Source organism: Chiloscyllium plagiosum, unplaced genomic scaffold (assembly GCF_037043375.1).
Source record: "Chiloscyllium plagiosum isolate Xiang-an unplaced genomic scaffold, Cpla_swu_hap1 HiC_scaffold_28, whole genome shotgun sequence".
Taxonomy (NCBI): domain Eukaryota; kingdom Metazoa; phylum Chordata; class Chondrichthyes; order Orectolobiformes; family Hemiscylliidae; genus Chiloscyllium; species Chiloscyllium plagiosum.
Genome location: NW_028270166.1, coordinates 24,646,839 through 24,669,526, shown reverse-complemented (window position 1 = coordinate 24,669,526; position 22,688 = coordinate 24,646,839). Strand labels below are relative to the sequence as shown.

Genomic DNA, 22,688 nt, shown 5'->3' with positions numbered 1-22,688 from the left:
TGACTCTCAGTCACCAGTGCCAGCACACACTCAAGTCTGCAATGAACCGCTCCATTCGCCTCCCCCTCCGCACACCAAAACCAAAAACAAAACCGTGCAAGGACTTGAAACCACGGCTCGCAATTTAAAATATAACCAAACGCAAACATTTTTATTACAAAAGTTGGAAAAGTACCCGGAGAACTCTTGCCCCCTTCCTCCAATTCCGACAGCCCGTCTCTTCATTCTGTCTCAGGCAGTGAGTAAAGCGTAAACTAAATCAGTTTGGGGAGAGTAGGGGATTTTAAGAGAGAAAAAGGCTTGCGTTTTATTCAGCGCCTTCTAAAGCACTTTGCAGCTAATTAAGTCCTATTGTAATGTAAGGAGATATGCAAGTTGTGCACAGCAAGGCCGCACAAAAAGGAGTGACAAAGGGTCTATTCTTGTGACGTTAAAGGATACTGGCCAGGGCAGCTGTGATAACTTTCCTACCAAAAGATAGGGTCTTGGTTTAATGTCCGATCCAAATTGGAGCACCGCTAGGACGCAACGGTGACAATTTTAATGTTTTGCACCCAACTTGAACCTCAACCTTCTGACTCAGACGAATGTGCTTCCAAATGAGCCAGTTTCAAAAAAGCAAACAATCCAAAGTTTACATATTGTTACAGTTTCTGGATACAATGTACAGTACAGACATACCATTGATAAGACTGCCAATTCTATAGATGCAGTTTTCGGCACAAGATCGCCAGCTGTGCCTCCAACCTCAACAACCCCTTAGAACAGTCTTACCCATTAAATGTTTTTGTAACAAATAAATGTATGCAATAAAAAAAACATACACAACACCCAGGACAATCCTGGTGTGTTGGCAACTTCATGTACAAGTTTTAACCCTTTCTCACTTTTGGGTATATATGCGCCCATTACCAGCTGCAAGAATGGTGCTCCGCGACAAACTAATCAAAGAACGAACATGCCCAATGTGGAGCTATTCTTTACAACATTGGCTTGAGTATAACAATAAGTTGAAAAAATGCTCTTAGGAATTCCACACTGTAGGGATTCTTTAAAAAAATGTTCTCTGGTTGAAAGGATACTCGTTAGCTCAAGTGCCTCATTCAAAAGACCTTGTTTTAGCATTGATTGCAAAATGTTCCAGGCAAACCCATTGCTATTATCAAACATTTACATATTAAGCCTCTGGGCAGTAAAAATAGCAGCAGGTACCATGAGCTCCCAATAACGACTGTAGTGCTTCTGCTATCTCCGCAGTTGAAATTAACTTTCGGGCTAGGGATTAAACCTGGAATTTTCCTATCTTCAAGGCTCAGCAAACCAGTTGATAACCTCATCAAACCACTAACAGAGTTGGATACGACCTTAACCATATCTTGGGCACGAGTAGGTCAACAATTTGACAGCAATAAACAAAAGCTAAGTATTATCGTAATCAAGGTGAATATACGTAGGAGGAACATTTCATGCAACTTTCTTTCTATTTCAAAACACATTGATAGTGATGGACTTGCACTCTAAAATGAACTTTTAAGGAATAACATCAGAGCCAATGACTAATGTACTCAAAACATGACACCACTCAGTAGGCTCATGCCCGAAACGTCGATTCTCCTGTTCCTTGGATGCTGCCTGACCTGCTGTGCTTTTCCAGCAACACATTTTCAGCTCTGATCTCCAGCATCTGCAGTCCTCACTTTCTCCTACCATTCAGTAACAGACGATCAGTTTTCTGTTACAATAAAATCAAAATGTATTAGTTAACATTTTAAGCCATGTCATGGTCAAATAATATGCTTTGGCAGTATTTAATATCAAAATCTATGCTAGCTCAATAACCCAGTTATTTGAATATTTACGTATATATTGATCGTCCGTATAAAATTTATTTATCATACTGCATCCAACTCAATGCTACCATCTAGTGTTACTGAATATTTTTAGTTACTCGGTAGTATAGAGTGAGAGTCATCAGGATAGAATTGCAATCTCAAAAGGGAACGATAATGCTGCATGAGAAGAGAGACTCGATTAATAGAGGTATGGCCACGGAAAATGCGCCAGAGAATAGATAGCTGCGAAGCTTTGTTTAAATTCTAACCAATCCAATTGCCATTGAGAATGCAACAGAAAATGGCCATCTCCAAGCTTATCTTAAATTGTAAAAAGGCAAAACGTGGACATGTTATTCCCGTTTGCAAAGGACGAGTGTCCTACATGTGAGTATGTATAGCTTCTCAAATCAGTATAAAGTAACCTCCACAGCTCTCATATGATATTCCATTAGTTTATGAATCAAGAATGAACATGATATAAGATATGCTTTCCTGATGAAGGGCTTTTGCCCGAAACGTCGTTTTTACTGCTCCTCGGATGCTGCCTGAACTGCTGTGCTCTTCCAGCACCACTAATCCAGAATTAAGATATGAATGAGCAATAATAAAAAGAGCATTGCTATTTTTTCAAAAGAGAATTTAGTTGACTTATATCACATTCTTCCCCACTCTGTAACTTTCTTAAATTTCATTCACCACTCTATTGTCACTATCAGCGTAAATATGGCAGAAAACGGAGGAAGGACCTAAACATTACAGTGCTTCCTTTTATTTTCAAATAACTTACTCAGCAAGTTGAAGAAAGCTAACAGTAGGCAAGGCTCTGTGAAACGTGACACGCCTGTCCTCTTATGGAAACAAGCAAAATAATTTTCTCAGGTGAAGTTTCCTCTAACTTTAAACTGCACATTTAGAAAATTTTACGATTCAAAATGCAGAACATCTGACAGTCACAACTTAAAGAATCCTTCCATTATATCTGACTTGTGTTCATTAAATATATTGAAAAAGTGAAACTCAAGAATTTTTAACATTCAGTACAAAACCTTCTTTCATTTCAAAATAGATTTACTTTAGATTACTTACAGGGTGGAAACAGGCCCTTCGGCCCAACAAGTCCACACCGACCCGCTGAAGTGCAACCCACCCAGACCCATTCCCTTACATTTACCTCTTCACCTAACACTACGAGCAATTTCCCCTTACCTGCACATTTTTGGACTGTGGGAGGAAACCGGAGCACACCCACACAGACACTGGGAGAATGTGCAAACTCCACACAGACAATCGCCCGAAGCCGGGTCTCTGGTGCTGTGAGGCAGCAGTGCTAACCACTGAGCTAATTAGATCATCCTAATTAGCTTGAAGATGGAGCCCTGTGTACTTCAAGGGACTCAGGAAGAATAATATTTCAAAGAAAAACTGCTAACTATAGAGTCAGAGAGATGTACAACATGGACAGATGTTCAGACCCTTTGGTCCAACTTGTCCATGCTTAAGTCCCATTTGTCAGTATTTGGCTCATATCCCTCCGTACCCTTCCTATTCATATATCCATCAAGATGACTTTTAAATGTTGTAGTTGTATTAACCTCCACCACTTCCTCCAGCAATTTCATACAGGTGTCACCGTGTGTGAAAAAGTTGCCCCCAAAGGTCCCTTTTAAATCTTTCCCCTTTCACCGTAAACCTATGCCTTCTAGTTTTGGACTCCTCTACCCTGGGGAAAAGACCTTGACTTTTCACCCTATCCATGTTGCTCATGATTTTATAAACTTCTGTAAAGGCCACCCTTCAGAATCTGACCCTGTACAGAAAATAGCCCAGCCTATTCAGCCAATCCCTAAAGCTCAAACCCTCCAACTCTGGCAACATCCTTGTAAATCTTTTCTGAACCCCTTCAAATTTAACATCTTTCCTATCGCAGGGAGACCAGAATTAAGTGCAGTATTTCAGAAGTGGCCTAACCAATGTCCTATACAGCTGCAACACAACCTCCCGACTACTATACTCAATGCTCTGACCAATAAATACAAGTATACCAAACGCTTCCATCACTGTCCTGTCCACCTGTGATTCCACTTTCAGGGAACTATGAACCTCCACTCCAAGGTCTCTTTGCTTGGCAACACTCCCCAGGACCTTACCATTGTACCTTATGTACACATATAAGTGTATATGTCCTGCCTTACCAAAATGTAGCACTTCACTTTTATATAGACTAAACTCCATCTGCCATTGCTTAGCCCATCTGATCAAGGTCCCATTCTACTCTGAGCTAATGTCTTTTGGTGTCCACTACACCACCAATTTTGGTGGTATCTACAAACTTACTATGAATACCTCCTATACTCATTCCCAATTCATTTATATAAACATAATGCTATATGAATGTATTCGTAACTGATTTTCTTCACTCTCGTGAATTACAGATTGACTATACATATACAGAAAAAAAAGCAAGGGATTGCCAAGAAACAAAGGATTTATTTTGCAAGGTAGTCTAGGTGTAATGCACCCAGTTTGTTTAATATGTCATTATATTTGGCTATTTCCTTTAAAAAAATATGATGGAACAATGTACTAGAATCATCAAATATATGGAACATAATTATCAGGAGCAGTTTGATATTTTCTAGACATTAAAAATGTGTAATAATTTTTGCCTCTCACTTTTTCTGAAAAAAATTCAGCTCGATACTAAACAACAATAGAAACATCCTAATTTTTATTGTCTATGTCAATTTTAAGCATAATACTTTTGAACCTGAATCACAACAGGCTTTGCATTAAGTCTCAGATGCTTTTCTTCCTCAGTTAAAGTTTGAGGATTTCTAACCAATCTGCGAATGCATTATACTCACTTTTTCTCTGTTCACCAGATTTATCACATCATGTGTTCAAATAATCATTCCCAGCACTTCGAAGTTTTTCTTAAATTTAGTGTTACTTTGTCGATATTGCTGGATTTACCTGCGGTTCTCTCCAATTCTTTTCAACTGCAAACTGAAATGCACGTCCTATTGTATTTAAGACCTTGTTGAGGCGACAGAGCAGGGACTAAATTGATGAGTCAATCAGATGTGCAGGGAAAATCCAAAATTCCTCAAAATTCCCTTTCACAAATAAGTCTTTGCATTGCCTTTAATTGTGCATTCAAAATATGTAAATTCAATGACATGATCTTTATCACAGAAAAATGTTTGCTTTAATCATATGAAGGTCATCTGGGTTCATTTAATAATATTTCAGAGATAGAAGGTGTGGATTAAAACCTCAATTTATGATAAATTTATGATATCTTTTACAATGCAGGAGGAATGCTGGTGTCTCAGGCTCTATTTGAACTATTCAAAGAGAAGGAGATTCTTTTGCTGCTGTGGCTATATTTCTTCTCAATTGCCAACATCCCAAAAATGATCAATGCATGTTTTCAGCATGTTTTACAACAAAGGATACCACTTGATCCATCAGGCAGTCTGGTAATAGAGGCTCAGACTAATATCCGATTGGTTTCAAATCTCACCACTGCAGCTGGCAGAATTTAAATTCAATTAATAAGTATGGAATATAGTCTCAGTGATGGTGACCATAGAACTTTCAGTTTACTACCATCCTTCAAGTGATCGGATTGTAGCACTGACTTCTGTTTCCAGAAGTCATGATTGCAGAGATTTCAGAGGTCCATTGCAGAAGAATAAGAAATTAGGGGGAAATGACTAACAAGCTACTCAGTTTAAGGGTTGCAGAAATAAGAAACAAATGTTGGCCCTGCCAGCTAGGCCCATACTTTACACAAGAATAAATTAAACTAAATGATGAGTCTTCAACAGGTAGATTCCTCACTGGGAAAATGGTGATGAGGTACAAAAAATTTCTCCCAAAGACAAATCTCATATTTTACTTTTACGGTGAGGTCAGGGTAACTCGGTGGCTAGCAATGCTGTCTCACAGTACCAGAGGCTCTGGTTCAATTGCAGCATGTAGAGTTTGCACCTTCTCCCCACATCACCCATGTGTGGGTTCTGCTGGGTGCTCTGGTTTTCTCCCACAGTCCAAAGATGTGTAGGTAATGTGGGTTAACAATGGTAAATGTGGGGTTATGGGGATTGGGGGATGGGGGTTGGATACTCCTTGGAGGATTGGGGCAGACATGATGGACCTCTTTCTGCACTTTAGGAATTCTATAATTCTAAACCACTTGGCAAAGGAATGTAGATTCTAAATATAATGATAACAAACCCCCACAAGCACTGTGCAGGTTTATATTCGCTACAATTCTGCATTAATCCCAATCATTAGAGATCTGTCTCAATTTCACACTCTCTTAAAATGGTGTATAATTGCACTGAACTTTTTTTTTTGCTGATGTAAGATTTTGAATATCTTTTGCTGCTAGACACCATGAATTGTAAATGATAAATGCTTATAAATTAGGCAACACATTAAAATTGACCCAATATGTACAAGGTATGGAATAAAAAAAAACATGAAGTTTGGATTATCTTTCAACCAAAATTCCTTATGTTTGCAACTAAGTGTGTTAAACCTAGGCGAGTCTGATGCCAACTCTGAGATACAGCACAATTCTAGGGATTTAGTGCTCCCTGATTACACTTAAATGCAGAGATTACAGGAGACTAGAAGACAAATGATTGAGTTTATAAACACTCAAAATGCATCAATAGAGTAAAGATTTTCATTGTTTTATTTTAAATATTCACGGTGTAGTTTAGGATTCAGAAGACAAAGTGCTGAAGTGGATGCAGTGTATGTTTCACATTAACGCATCAACTTCAAAAGCTGCAAATAATAATGTTTCCTGCTTCTGCTTTAAAGTTCAAAAAAACAGAAATGTTCAGTTCAGAAAAATTTAGACTGTCCTGATGTCTGAAGCCATTGGTCACTTGTCTCGATTGTTCATCTACATCCTGCAATGCAGAAAACACAGCAAATAAGACAAACATATTTAATACAGAACAGTCCTAGCTTGAGCTAAGGCAGCGAAGCACCAATAAAAAGTTTACATAGCAAATGCTTTTCTTAATTCTTTGGGCATAGGAATAATGTATGCTGAAGCTACTGAAACTATAATCCAGTCTCTTGCAACTCCCAGTGATTGGATTCATAGGTAGAATTAAAAATATTGGAGGAGATGGGAAGAAACTGTTCAGCATGCAACGTGAATATGTTTTTGGAATAAGGAAAAAATTTGGAGTGATTAGTCTGGATCTTGAAGAATAACAAGGAAAATAAATCTGTGTTAATAGACTGAGTAGCCACTTCCTACTTGTACATGTCTTAGATCTTCTATGAGATGTGCCAGGAAGAATAATATGTTCAAATTAAATAGGCCTATGTGGATTGATCGAGACCAATTCCTTTAGATGGATTTATTGAGGTCAACATTCTACAAATTCCAAATCAATAAAATTAGCATATAAAATCCCATCATGAAGCATCCAATGATTGATATTACAATAAAATTATAGATTGTGTAAAATACTATTCAAAATTTGTTAACCAGACTTCACTGGCACACTGCTTGTAGTCCATCACATGGTAATTTTAATTTTTTTCTTACCCATAATCCCCCAAATGTCATCAACTGGTGTCGACCTACAAACCAGCAACAAACCTTTTGTTCCTATGACTTCACCACTAACTTTTGTGTTTCCAACTGTTGGAGCCACGCCTCAATCACCCAATAATCTTTAAGAGTTCCATCACAAGTCATACAGTACTCCGATAGGACAATATTTCAAGATGATCTTTGAACAAACCTTTTGCCAGTCCTCCCAAATTTACTAGTTACTCTTTCATAAACACTCACTTTCCTTTTTATTTTAAAACTCCTTGTCAAGCACCTTAGTTAAATAACAATCCTTATGATTGAACGTAAAATCACGACTATAAGCTGCAATGAAGGACCAAAGGTAGACAAGCAGGAGACTGGAAGAACACAGCAAGACAGTCAGTATCAGGAGGTGGCGAAGTCAACCTTTTGGGTGTAACCCTTCTTCAGGACTAGGGGTGTGGCAGATAACCTTTTCAAAGTGGGCATCAAGAGCAATAATACAGAATATAGACAGCACAACAGAAAGCACTGACTGCAGGACAAATTAGCTCCAAATGTTCATGCTGTTAAAAGCCAAAGGCCTGTGGAAGATAGTGTTTACTGTTTTTAGTTAGTGAAACTATGTGGAAGGAGAATACAAACTGCATCAGATTAAAAACATTTTAGCTATCAAAAACTAAGACAGTTGGAGATCAATTTTTGTTATTCACTATGGACATAGCTGGCTGGCCAGCATTTATTGCCCTTAAAGTGGTGGTGGTGAGCTGCCTTCTGTAGGTAGACCATTAGGGAAGGAATTCCAGCACTGACCCAGTGACACTGAAGGAACAGTGAAATATGTCCAAGTCAGCTTGGTGAGTGGCTTGAGGGAAACTTGCAGGTAGTATTGTTCTCATATATCTGCTGCCCTTGCCCTTCTACGTGGAAGTGAAACATGGGCTTGGAAGAAGCGGTCTCAGGATTTTTAGTGATTTTCTGCTGTGCATCCTATAGATAGTAACACTGCTGCTACTCAGTGTTGGTGGTGAAGGAATGAATGCTTGTGGATGTGATGCCAATCAAGGGGGCTGCATTTTCCTGGATGGTGTCAAGTTTCTTGAATATTGTTGGCAATGCATTAATCCAGGCAAATGGGGAGTATTCTATCATATTTGTGCCTTGTTGATGGTGGACAGGTTTTGGGAGAGTTAGGAGGGGAGTTACTTGCTGCAGTGTTCTTAGTCTCTGGCTTGCTCATGTAGCCACTATATTTATATGGTGAATCCAGTTGAATGTTTGGTCAATGGAACCCTGAGGATGACGATATTTGCAGACTCAAGTGACGGCAACACCAGTGAACGTGTCAGATTGTCTCTTGTTGGAGGTGGTCATTGCCTGGCTTTTGTGTGTTGCAAATGTTACTTGCCACTTGTCAGCCCAAGCCTACATATTGGCTAGATCTTGTTGGCATTTGAACATGGACTGCTTCAGTATCTGAGGAGTCGCGAATGTGTAATGTTCAGAACCAATCAGTAGCAAACATCTGACCTTATGCTGGAGGGGATATCAATGGTGATGTAGTTAAGATGCTTAGGTAGCTTAACGGGGGGAAAAAAAATCACGAGGTTCTTACAATATGCCTTGTTGATGGGTGGGAAACAATTATTTGAGAACTTGACTTTTTCAGAAATAAGTCAATAATAGCTATTGCCATATGCACTTTAAACAAGTAAATTTGCCCAGAAAAAGTATGTTTCCTGCCATTCTACGTCACAAGTAAACGGTAGCATGGACTCTATATTCATTGCAGAAACCAATTCTATATGTTGGGTTTTGGGCAGCATTAGATCTACTGAACACAAAACACTGCCAAACAGTGTCCAACACCTGCCACTTCAATACAGTACCATGTTCCATGCCAGCATTTCTGTCACAGGTCTGCTACAGTGATCCGACCAGGCTCAATGCAAGCTGAAGGAACAACACCTCACAGATTTCAAGATTCTTAATAAATTCAGAACACGGACACCCTCCTCTATGTTCACCAAGCTTCCCCCACACCCATTGGCCCTGTTTAATTTGGGGTGCTTCCATCATAAGAAATCAATTGTCAACCATTAAACCCTTTGTCTAGCATTTATTAGTCTCTTAGCCTATCAACAACAATCTCTTTATTCTCTCTTTCTCTCTGGGACTCACCTCCATTAATTCTATTCACTCCCCCAATCTCAACGATCAGCATAAAATCCCTTTCCCAGCCACCTTTAGTCCTGATTGCTGGAGTTGAAACCTGAACTCTCTTTCTCTACACATGCTACATGACCTGCTGAGTTTCTCCAACACTTTGTTTTTAGGACTAAATCCTCTCTACTGTGGTGGTGAGAATATCATTGACACAAGTTGATTTTCCCAAAACATTTTCAACAGCCAAAGACTGTCAAGCATACTGACCATTGGTAACCACGTCACTTCATTATTTTTTAATATGCATAGGTACAAAGAAACATTTCTACTCAACCTGCAGGTAGCAAAAAAACTCTGCACAAATTTAGGAATAAACTGGCTTACCATTAAAACATGATTGCTTCATTCATCCTTGAATTTCCCCCTTATGTAGGGAACATGGTCAAGTATTAGTCTCCAATCTGTACTGTACACCAGTGCTACACAACCAACGCCTCCCCATGTTGCCACTGTTGGAATCCTAGAAAAATAATACAGTTTCAGATTATTTATTTTATCAAAAATCAACAAAGTATCCCTAATCCTTTGTACACAGAATTATCCACTGGACCTGTACATTTCATCCAAATATAGTGGAAATCCAAAAATCTAAAGTTTACCATACTAACTAATCATGATGATAGATTGGAAACAAGATCTTTTAACTGGGCCAGATAAATCATAGCTTCTAATATATACACTGTGTGAAACTGATTCTTAATAAGAGGTTTTTATTTAACATTTGTACATAGAGATTGCCAATTCTGCCAGAGCAGTGATGCAGCTCTAATTAAAAAATCACAAATGACATCCTATAAAACCATGGTGTAAGATCCACCTGCGCTTTATTCAGATTGTCTGCAGCCTTGGAGGTGGCTGACCAGCTTTCCAAATCTCTCCTCCATTGTCTAGTTCACCAGGTCTATCTTTACCAGGTCTAATGACCACCTATCCAATTGTAGAGAGAGAATATCATTCAATGGTTTCTCTTTTCACTTCCACACTGCTAATCTCAACAATCCCCCAAGTGTCTATTATTCACACCCTCCTATCTTCCATCTACAGGTTGCCTAATAGCAATACTATCTGAAAACATCAGGTTTCACACTTACGATGGTACCCAGGTCCTCAGACCCCTCTCATTTTTTTATGTTGCCTTTAGTGTCAGTCCTGAGTGATTTGATATTTCCTCAAATTAATCATTGGGGCAATCAAAGCCATTGTCTATCAACCCAGCCAAGAACTACATTCCCCAGTCGTTTTCAACCTAAAGTACATTATTTGCGATCTCTACATCCTACTAACCCTGCGAATGTGCTGTTCTCAAGTCACTAAATCCACCTACTTGAATTTCTGTATGCCTTAGCCCATCTTTCATTGAAATTTGCAAACTATGTATTGGTTATCTGAAAACTTGATAATGCCAATTTTCTCCTGGTTAGACCATAAGACATAGGAGCGGAAGTAAGGCCATTCAGCCCATCGAGTCCACTCCGCCATTCAATCACGGCTGATGGGCATTTCAACTCCAATTACCCGCATTCTCCCCGTAGCCCTTAATTCCTTGTGACATCAAGAATTTATCAATCTCTGCCTTTAATTGCGGGACACCGCTTGTCACCGGCAGCCATTCCGAAAAAGAACCTTATATCCCAACTCTCTGCCTTCTGTCAGGCAGCCAATCCTCAATCCATACCAGTAGCTCACCTCGAACACCATGGGCCCTCACTTTGCTCAGCATCCTCCCGTGTGGCACCTTATCAAAGGCCTTTTGGAAGTCTAGGTATACCACATCCACTGGGTTTCCCTGGTCTAACCTACTTGTCACCTCTTCAAAGAATTCCAACAGGTTTGTCAGACACGACCTCCCCTTACTAAATCCATGTTGACTTGTTCTAATCCGACCCTGCTCTTCCAAGAATTTAGAAACCTCATCTTTAATGATGGATTCTAGAATTTTACCAACAACCGAGGTTAGGCTAATTGGCCTATAATTTTCCATCTTTTGCCTTGATCCTTTCTTGAACAAGGGGGTTACAACAGCGATCTTCCAATCATCCGGGACTTTCCCTGACTCCAGTGACTTTTGAAAGATCTCAACCAACGCCTCCGCTATTTCCTCAGCCACCTCCCTCAGAACTCTAGGATGTAGCCCATCGGGGCCAGGAGTTTATCAATTTTAAGACCTTTTAGCTTTTCTAGCACTTTCTCTTTTGTATTGGCAACCATACTCAACTCAGCCCCCTGACTCCCTTTAATTGTTGGGATATTACTCATGTCTTCCACTGTAAAGACTGACGCAAAGTACTTATTAAGTTCTCCAGCTATTTCCTTATCTCCCATCACTAGGCTTCCAGCATCAGTTTGAAGTGGCCCAATGTCTACTTTTGCCTGTCATTTGTTTCTTATGTATTGAAAGAAACTTTTACTATCATTTCTAATATTACTGGCTAGCCTACCTTCATATTTGATCCTCTCCTTCCTTATTTCTCTCTTTGTTATCCTCTGTTTGTTTTTGTAGCCTTCCCAATCTTCTGATTTCCCAGTGCTCTTGGCCACTTTATAGGATCTCTCTTTTTCTTTGATAGATTTCCTGACTTCCTTTGTCAGCCATGGCTGTCTCATCCCTCCGCGGATAATCTCTCTCTTCTTGGGGATGAACCTCTGTACAGTGTCCTCAATTTTACCCAGAAACTCCTGCCATTTTTGCTCTACTGTCTTCCCTGGTAGGCTCTGCTTCCAGTCTATTTTCGTTAGTTCCTCTCTCATGCCCTCATAATTACCTTTATTTAACTGTAACGCCATTACATCCAATTTTGCCTTCTCTCTTTCAAACTGCAGACTGAACTCTACCATATTATGATCACTGCTTCTTAAGTATTCCCTTACTTTAAGATTTTTTATAAAGTCTGGTTCATTACATAGCACTAGGTCCAGAATAGCCTGCTCCCTTGTGGGCTCCATGACAAGCTGTTCCAAAAAGCCATCCTGTAAGCATTCCATGAATTCCCTTTCTTTGGATCCACTGGCAACATTATTTACCCAGTCCACCTGCATATTGAAGTCTCCCATGATCACCGTGACCTTGCCTTTCTGACATGCTTTCTCTATTTTCCGGTACATGTTGCGCCCCTGGTCCTGACCACTGTTAGGAGGTCTGTACATAACTCCCATTATGGTTTTTTTGCCTTTGTGGTTCCTCAATTCCACCCACACAGACTCCACATCATCCGACGCTATGTCAATCAGTGCCATAGATTTAATTTTGTTCTTAACTAACAAGGCAACCCGCCCCCTCTGCCCACCTCCCTGTCTTTTCGATAAGTTGAAAACCCTTGGATGTTTAACTGCCAGTCCTGACCCCCCCTGTAACCACATCTTTGTGATGCCTACCACATCATAATCATTCACGATGATCTGTGCCATTAGTTCGTCTGCTTTGTTACGAATGCTACGAGCATTCAGGTAAAGTGCCTTAATGCTAACTTTCTTATCATTAGAGATATTGGAAGTCATAAGATGTCCTAATTTATCCTTCCTTTTTGCTGCATTCCCAATCTGCCTCAAGTTTAAATCCGCCTGCACACCTGCTGCTTATCTTTCCATTTAACTCCATACTCCCTGTCGCTTTCACTTTCCCTTCCCCCCCCCAACTCAGAAGTTTAAAGTCCTACTGACCACCCTATTTATCCTCTTCGCTAGAACATTGGTACCTGATCGGTTCAGGTGGACACCGTCCCAACGGTACAGATTCCCTCCGGTTCCAAAACTGATGCCAATGCCCCATGAAGTGGAATCCCTCTTTCCCACACCAATCCCTTAGCCACGTGTTTACTTCCCTAATTTTCTTATCCCTATGCCAACTGGCACATGGCTCGGGCAGTAATCCGGAGATTATGACCCTTGAGGACCTGTATTTCAATTTCCTTCCTAGTGCTCGATAATCGCCAAACAGGTCCTCCACCCTAGCTTTGCCTATGTTGTTAGTCCCAACGTGGACCACAACAACTGGATCCTCCCCCTCCAATATTCTTTCAATGGTTGACCTCCCATTTTCTATAAATGTACTTATCCAAAGCTCCTCTATCCATATCCTAATTCGCAAGACATCTTGCTTGCCTAACATACCATGTGATATGCCTTGACCTCCGGTGCACGAATGCTTCAGTGTTAAAATATCAATCTTCATATTTAAAATCCATAATCTTGTATCGTCCAAGTCCTTTAACGTCCTCCAATCCTACAACAATCAATCAGTTTTACTTTCATTTAATCTGCCCTCTGTGCCTCTTAATATTTATCTCACCATTGGTGACTGCATTTTCAGTTGCTAGGCCATAAGGTATGGAATATCTTCTCATAAGCAATTCTTCACTAACACCTTCCCTATATCAAATGCTTTTTGATCACATTTCCTGAAGTCTCCTTTGGCATAGTATTTAGATTAATCTCATTCTGGTCTGATTTAGAAAATCATGAAGGGCATAGATAAAGTGAATAGCAAGGGTCTTTTCCCTGTGAGCAAGAAGTTCAAAACTAGGTGGCATATTTTTAAGGTGAGAGGACAAAGATTTAAAAAAGGGACCCAAGAGGCAACCCTTTGAAACAGAGTGGTTTATATGTGGAATGAACTGCGGGATGAAATGGTAGACACAGGTACAGTTACGATGTTTAAAAGATATTTGGATAGGTACATTAATAGGAAGTGTTCAGAGGATATGGGCAAGTGGGAATAGTTTCGGTTTGGAAGGATTGTTTGGCAAGCAGAATTGGACCAAAGGATCTGTGTCTGTGCTGTATGACTCACAAGTGCAAGTTGCTGTAACATGAGTGAACTATTAGTTTGTTGCTGATGGATAGAGTAAACAGCGTTCAGTCTAGCAGGCGCAATAATCAGGTGAACTATTCTCCAGTCAGCAGTGCAAATTTTATGAGCTGCTCATGAATTTGCACCATTCCAACCAGTGGCAAATATTTCAGATATTCCAATTTCAGTCTTGCAATGTTGGAAATATTTTGAGAAATCAGCCTCCCTCCTACTCTGCTCTTTCAGTCATTGGTGACCCTCAAGATCATGACGGTGAATGACTATATGTTTTCCTTCTTTGTAGGTCATGAAGAAACTTTTATGAGGTCTGTGTCATTAACTAGCACTAAATGTGGTAATATTACCTTCCACTGCCAGCCCAAGTTTGGACATTATTCATGTGATTGTAACTTGGCATGGTTATTTAAAATGAGACAGGAAAAGTTTTTTTTAGGGTAGTTGGAGAAGAGAATAAATATAGCACTTGCAGCCTGTGCAAGAGTTGCAAATCCCACAAGTTAAGGAAAATTTACATAATAATATAAATGACTGAAAATGAGGTTGTGGAGGTGGGAAAATCAAAATTACATATTAAAAGGAGATGTGCAGGGCAATCAGAAAATTGGTTACACATGGCAATAGGAAAATTATACAAACATTGAGGTCGTTACAGGACGAGAATAAGTTTTACATGCTATTCTCCGGATATCAGACGATCAGCCACACATAGCCAAAATTTTAGGAGGTAGCACAGAACAAAATCAGACACAATGAAGTTACAGAAAGAAGCAAAGTTGCACTAGTTAACAAAAACATTTGACACAGCAGTTCAGTTGCTACAGGAATACTTTGCTCCTCCATACAGATTTGATGGGCTGTAAACAATTTTACAACATACAGTACAGAGATCAGAGAATGGCATTTAGAGAAATTCGTTGTAAGATACAAAGGAATATTGGATTCAAAGAATTGAATACAATCAATCAATCAGGTCAGAGCAGCAAAGACAAAATCAAAATTTTGGCAAGTTAAAAACTGGATTAAAATTAAGTTTTAGATTAATTTGTCAAATAAACTGCTACCTAGTGATGCAACTACTTAAACTGATGCTTTTCAGAGAGGAAATAGATTCTTTGTTACAAGATGTAAACAATAAAAACAAACTGGATCCATATAGCACCACAAAGTAGTTCTGGAAATCATAAGCAAGGCCAAAAATGCTAAAAACTCAAAAAGGTGAGGCAGCAGGTGTGGAAAGAAAGAGGTATGGTGTCCTTTCATCAGAAGTGGAATGAATCAATGCTACTCCAATAACTCGTGATCAAATAGGTAACTTTTCTCCATTTGTTATTGCCATATATCAGCCTTAGAATTAACATGAATTGTAGAGAGGGAATTGCAAATTATTATGATACTTTATTACTGATCGGTTGCCCAACCGATATTTATGTAGTAGAAACAAAACCAAAGCATTGCAGAGGTTTTCCTTTCAAATTTCCAGCAGTGAAAATACTCAGCTGGTCAGCAGCATCCATAGAGAAAAAGAGTCAACATTGAATTGGAAATGGCTCTATTATGAAGGAGAGATGCAATAGGTTTCATGTAAATGAAAAGCAGGGAGGGAGGAAGAATAAAGAGGATACTCTGGGATTGGGAATAGGACAGGAGAGATTAAATGACAACTGTTTAATGGAACCAAAGACAAAAGGGAGTGCTAAGGGCTTTAGCAATAAAACAAAGTATTTGTGCAGAATGGAGTCGCAGGTAGATAAGATAGAGAAGGCGGCGTTTGGTATGCTTTCCTTTATTGGTCAGAGTATTGAGTACAAGAGTTGGGAGGTCATATTGCAACTGTACAGGATATTGGTTAGGCCACTGTTGGAATATTGCATGCAATTCTGGTCTCCTTCATATCGGAAAGATATTGCGAAACTTGAAAGGGCTCAGAAAAGATTTACAAGGATGTTGTCAGGGTTGGAGGATTTGAACTGTAGGGAAAGGTTGAATAGGCTTGTGCTGTTTTCCCTGGAGCGTCAGAGGCTGAGGGGTGACCTTATAGATATTTATAAAATCATGAGGGGCATGGATAGCATAAGTAGACAAAGTCTCTTCCCTGGGGTGGGGGAGTCCAGAATTAGAGGGTATAGGTTTAGGGTGAGAGGGGAAAAATACAAAAGAGACCTAAGGGGCAATGTTTTCACGCAGAGGGTGGTATGTGTATGTAATGATCTGCCAGACGAAGTGGTGGAGGCTAGTACAATTGCAACATTTAAAAGTCATCTGGACGGGTATATGGATAGGAAGGGTTTGGAGAGATATGGGCCGGGTGCTGGCAAGTGGGACTAGATTGGGTTGGATATCTGGTTGGCATGGACAAGTTGGACCGAAAGGTCTGTTTCCGTGTTGTACATCTCTATGACTCTAAAGAATAACCCTTTTTGAAAGGAAAAAAAAAGATAAATCAGGGCAGGATTTATATACTTAATCGCAAGGTCCTGGGGAATGTTGCTGAACAAAGAGATCTTGGAGTACAGATCCATAGTTCCTTGAAAGTGAAGTCGCAGGTGGATAGGATAGTGAAGGCGGTGTTTGGTATGCTTTCCTTTGTTGGTCAGAGCATTGAGTATATGAGCTGGGAGGTCATGTTGCAGCTGCACAGGACATTGGTTCAGCTACTTTTGGAATACTGGTGTCCCTCCTATCAGAAGGATGTTGTGAAACTTGAAAAGATTCAGAAAAGATTTACAAGGATGTTGCCAGGTTTGGAGGGTTTGAGCTATGGCGAGAAGCTGAGTAGCCTGGGGTGATGCGTGTGTGGAATGAACTGCCAGAGGAAGTGGTGAAGGCTGGTACAATTGCAATACTTAAAAGGCATCCGGATGGGTACATGAATAAGAAGGGTTTAGACAGATATGGGCCAAGTGTTGGCAAATGGGGCTAGATTAATTTAGCATATCTGATCATCATGGATGAGTTGGACCAAAGGGTCTGTTTCCATCTCTATGATGCTATAAAAAAACAAGGTTCAGACCACTATGGAGCAAAGGAAACTGAAAATGGGAGACAGCGTTCGTGGTCTTGAATTGTTGAGTACAGAAGGCTGTAAAGTGCCAAATCAGTTGCTGTTCCTCAAAGTAGACTACTGCAACTGACCAAGGAAAGAAATAGGAGTAAAAGTATAATACTAAATTAAAATAGCAAACAACTGGTAGGTCATGATCATACTTGAGGACTAAGCAGGGTTGTTCCACAAAGTGGTCACTCAATTCACATTTGGTCTTCATAATGGACAGGCCGCCACATTGTGAGCAGCAAATTCACGAAAGATGACAGTGACTACCCTTGACATCAAGGAAACCTAGCAAAACCAGAGCCTATAGAAATCAGAAGTAAAACTATATACTAGTCAGGGTCCTCTCTAGCATGAAGGAAGACCATGGTTGAAGATCAGTCAGTCATTCAGCTTTAGGGCATCAGTTCCTCAGGGTAGTATCATCCTTGGTCCAACACTCTTCAGCTGCTTCAATGGTCTTTTCACCATCTTAAGGTCAGAAGTTGGGATATTGGTTGATGCTTGCATTCAGTTCTATTCAATAATCCTGAAAATCTGAAGCATTCCATGTACAAATGCAGAAAGTCCTGGATAATACCTACACTTGTGTTGACAGGTGGCAAGCAACATTCATGCCACACATGCCAGGCCATGACCAACAAAACAATTTCATTATCACTCATTTGATTGGTACCACATCTGCAAACATTCACTCAGTCCACCACCAACATACAGTAGGAGCCATGTATCATCTACAAGGTGCATTGTTGTACATCACCAAAACTCTTTAGATGGCACATTACAACTCACAACCACTACCAAGTAAAAGGCAGGGCAGCAGTTACCATTTGCAAGTTTCCCTTCAAGCCACTCAGCCTCCTGACTTAGAAAATACTCTAAGTCAGGAGGCTGAGTGCCTTGAAGGGAAACTTGCAAAACCATTCCTTTAATATTGTTGGGTCAAGATTCTGCAATTTTCTCCCCAAAGGCATTGTGGGTGTACCAAGTCAACTACAACAACTCAAGGCAATTCACAATCACCTTCTCATAGGCAAATCTGGCCAAGCCAGTGAAGCTCAACCCTGAAAGAATTTTAAAAATCTAAACTGAAAATGTAAGGAAATTGCTACTGCACCAGGACAGAGTGATTAGGGCCTTGTAAGGTGGGAGACGAGGCAAATATCTTTCTCTATTCTACTTTCTTTCAATTCCGAAGAATTAAATTCAATCAAAGCAGTATATTGGTAATTCTAAATTACAAAAAATCACATGAACGGTTATAGAGCAACAGGTTTAAGTCCAACTGGTTTATTTGGACTTTTGGAGAGCTACTCCTTCATCAGGTAGCTGTGGAACAGGACCACAAGACACAGAATTTATAGCAAATGATGACAGTGTTATGCAATTGAAATAATTTGGAGATGCTGGCGTTGGACTGGGGCGTACAAAGTTAGAAATCATGCAACACCAGGTTATAGTCCAACAGGTTTATTTGACAACCACCTGATGAAGAAGCAGCACTCCGAAAGCTAGTGCTTCCAAATAAACCTGTCGGACTATAACCTGGTGTTGTGTGATTTTTAATTATGCATCTGAAATGATATATTGTCATGACAGTAGCTGGGGGGTTCCCTGTACAGTGGGTTTCAAGATGACTTTGACATAGCCAGAGAGGTTCTTACATAGGGTCCCATTGTTTGATACGACAGGACGTCCAGACTTGTTGGCTTTGTTGGCATTTACACATTTTCTCAATATGTACGCTCAGTCAGGAAATGTGTAAATGCCAGATTCATCAGCCGCACCCACAAGGTAGAGCAAAACACCACCCGGTCAAAATGCAATGCCATCCATACTCCCAAAACTCATCACAACATCGTCATCAAACCAGCAGATAGAGGAGGAGCCATCTTCATTCAGAATAGAACTGACTACTGCAAAAAAGTGTACTGACAATGAACAACAGGAACACTACAGGCAATTATTGGCCGATCCAACCAAAGAACACACCCGTGAACTAAACACATTGATCAAGTCTTTTGATCCAGTCCTTCAGAGCCAGAGAGTGGTGGGCCTGTGGAATTCATTGCCACAGAGTGCAGTGGAGGCTGGGACGCTAAATGTCTTCAAGGCAGAAATTGATAAATTCTTGATGTCACAAGGAATTAAGGGCTCCGGGGAGAATGCGGGTAAGTGGAATTGAAATGCCCATAAGCCATGATTAAATGGCGGAGTGGACTCGATGAGCCGAATGGCCTTACTTCCGCTCCTATGTCTTATGGCCTTAGAGTTCCCTATACACTCTTATCCCACGTACTTCTTGCATAGGGGACTTCCACTGCCTTCCGAAGATATAAAAACCAACATACCTGGATGTCCCATCATATCAGGTAATGGGACTCTGTGTGCGAACCTCTCTGGTTATGTCGAGGGCATCTTGAAAGCCATTGCACAGGGTACTCCAAGCTTCTGTCACGACACTACAGATTTCTTACAGAAACTCAGCACCCATGGACTAGTCAAACCTGGAAGATTCCTCAACACAATGCATGTTTCAACACTCTACAAAAGTATCCCCCACGATGACGACATTGCTGCAACAGCCTCAGTACTCAATACCAACAAATGCCAATCTCTGAGCACCATCCTACATCTCATCCGGTTCATCCCCAACCACAACATTTTCACCTTTGACAACTAGTTCTTCACCCAGATACACGGAACAGCCACAGTGACCAAACCACACCAATATGCCAACATTTTCATGCACAGGTTCAAACAAGACTTCTTCTCTGTGCAGGACTTCCAACCAACACTATACAGCAGGTATATTGACGACATTTTCTTCCTCTGGACCCATGGCGAGGAGTCACTGAAACAATTACACAGTGATATCAACAAGTTTCATCACACCCATCAGTCTTACCATGGACTACTCTTTAGGATCTGTCTCACTCTTGGACACATGCAACTCTGTCAAGGACAGGCATCTCAGTACCTCACTCTACCACAAACCCACAGATAACCTCACGATGCTGCACTTCTCTAGCTTCCACCCTAAATATATTAAAACAGTCATCTCCTACGGACAAGTCCAACATATACACAAGATCTGTTCAGATGAGAAGGAACGTGATGGACACCTGAAGGTCCTCCAGGATGCCCTCAGAGTAGGTTACAATGCTCAATTCATCGATCGCCATTTCTGAAGTATCACAGCGAGAAACTGTAATGACCTCCTCAGGAGACAGACACAGGATGCAATCGATAGGGTACCCTTTGTTGTCCAGTATTCCCCAGGAGTGGAGAAACTACACCACGTTCTTTGCTGCCTACATTACATTATCGATGAGGATAAGCACTTTGCCAAGACCTTCCCTACGCCTCCACTTCTCACCTTTAAACAACTGCCAAACCTTAAACAGATTTTTGCTTGCAGCAAACTGCCCAGCCTTCAGGACAACATCAACCACAACACCCTACAACCCGGTCATGGCAAAAACTGCAAGATGTGTCACAGTATCGACATGGATGCCACCCACCAATTACGCATCAGGTACTCATGTGATACACTCACACACTCGTGCATGCTCTCACACTCAGGCAGACCACCTCTCTCATACACTCGTGCACATACACCCCCTCTCACACACTCTCTCATGCATGCACACAGATATAAGTGTATGGGGTGAATTTGCATTTGCAGAATTATATTTTCAGGTACAATCTATTTTGCTCAAAAAGCACACAATCTGCTGGCAGTCAATCCATGTAATATTTTATAAATTCCACTTTGGAAATGGAACCAGTCTGACTCAAGATTGGGATACAGACAAATTCTAACTTCACACTTTTAATGCATTGTCTGAGCAGAGATGTCACTTTTTAAAATAAAATCTTAATGCTATCTCGAGAATGTGACTTAATAGTAGTTCTTGGATTTACATATTAATGAACTAAAACCTACAACCCATTGTAAAAGATGAAAGACTTAACAGCAATCTAGGTTTGTTCAGTATATCAGTTCAGTTGCATAGTTGTGTGATTTTTTTAAACTTTGTCCACCCCAGTCCAACACCGGTACCTCTACATCTTGGTAACTGTATGCACAGATGTTGGGAGTTTTGAGTATTTCTAATAGTTTGTTTTAATCATAGAGCGTTACATTCTCAATCCAAGGGCTTTCCAATCAAGATAAAAGTGAATCACAGGCACGAATAAATAAAACCACTAACACCAAGGATTAACTGGGAAGCAGAACGACACTTCATGACTTCCAATTGATAAATAAATGGACTCAACAAAATAGGCAGCCAGTTGAATAAAGGAACCAAATCAAAAAATAAACCTGCGCCGCAAGAAGAGTTTTATTTTGTGTTGAAAACAAGCCGGGATACAGGGAGCGTGTGTAAAAGAGAGAAAGGACTGTCAAGGTGAATCCAGCCTCTGGCCCTCCTGCAAAGCAGGGACTTTATCAGAGTCCGGCGCCCAGCCATTTTCACCTTCTCTTAAACGTAAACCCTCCATATCACCTTAATTACAGCCCCGGCCTGGCAGCTCGCGTCCTTACCAGTTTTTTACCAACTGGACATATCTGGGTCCGATAAACTTCTCCAACATCTCGGCATCCGTTCGCCGTCCCGCTCCGCACCACAAAATGGCGGTGCCAAGACCCCGCATAAAGGCCAGCTCAGTCAGCGCCTGTCATAAATAAGACATCAATTCACCATGGAAACAAACATTCTCACATCTATGCTCCCTTAAACCCCGTCCTTATTTTTAAGTAAAAATTCATACTGCCAAAGTTTTTAAAAATTAGGCCGTAATCAGAATTGTAAATATGATTGGTCCCGCCAGGGGTCTTTAGTGAAGTTTCTATGTCGAGTTGCTCGGTGCTGCCCCCTTTGACCAGAATCGGATTTGATCGCAGATAGTTTCCTCATTGCATCACCTATGGTTATTTGTTGCTATCACAAACAGGGAGATCTTCATCAAAAAGCATTTGAAATGAGTAATCTTTCAAAAAAAACCCAAAAGATTTGAATAAGAAATACAAAATCGACTATAAATAAATAAAATCACAGAAAACAGGATTTCGCAAAGAGTTGGATTCTTTTGGGGAGGAACAAAGACTAATCTATTACCTCCACCTCCAGCCTCCAGATCTACCTGTGGTGTAAAATAAAAGAAACAGCATGAGTTCAGTCCCAGCAC

The 22,688-nt window shown here is 40.4% G+C and overlaps 1 protein-coding gene across 1 annotated transcript; it reads right to left on the bottom strand.

The window, feature by feature from the left end:
- Positions 1-6,520: 6,520 nt before the first annotated feature.
- uqcr11 (ubiquinol-cytochrome c reductase, complex III subunit XI) lies at positions 6,521-22,182 on the bottom strand. Its single transcript, XM_043721158.2, has 3 exons — positions 22,045-22,182; positions 9,961-10,096; positions 6,521-6,766 (listed from the first exon to the last, which is right to left on the bottom strand). The coding sequence occupies exons 1-2, from the start codon at positions 22,152-22,154 to the stop codon at positions 9,979-9,981; spliced, it is 228 nt and encodes a 75-aa protein (XP_043577093.2). The 5' UTR covers positions 22,155-22,182; the 3' UTR covers positions 6,521-6,766; positions 9,961-9,978.
- Positions 22,183-22,688: the final 506 nt, after the last annotated feature.

What these genes read in the sequence shown, in the direction of transcription:
- uqcr11 (XM_043721158.2), bottom strand. Translation starts at nt 22,154, where the DNA reads ATGCGGGGTCTTGGCACCGCCATTTTGTGGTGCGGAGCGGGACGGCGA. An exon ending in GTCCAGTTGGTAAAAAACTG is followed by an intron (nt 10,097 to 22,044) that starts GTAAGGACGCGA and finishes TTATTTTTCTAG; the next exon opens with GATTCCAACAGTGGCAACAT.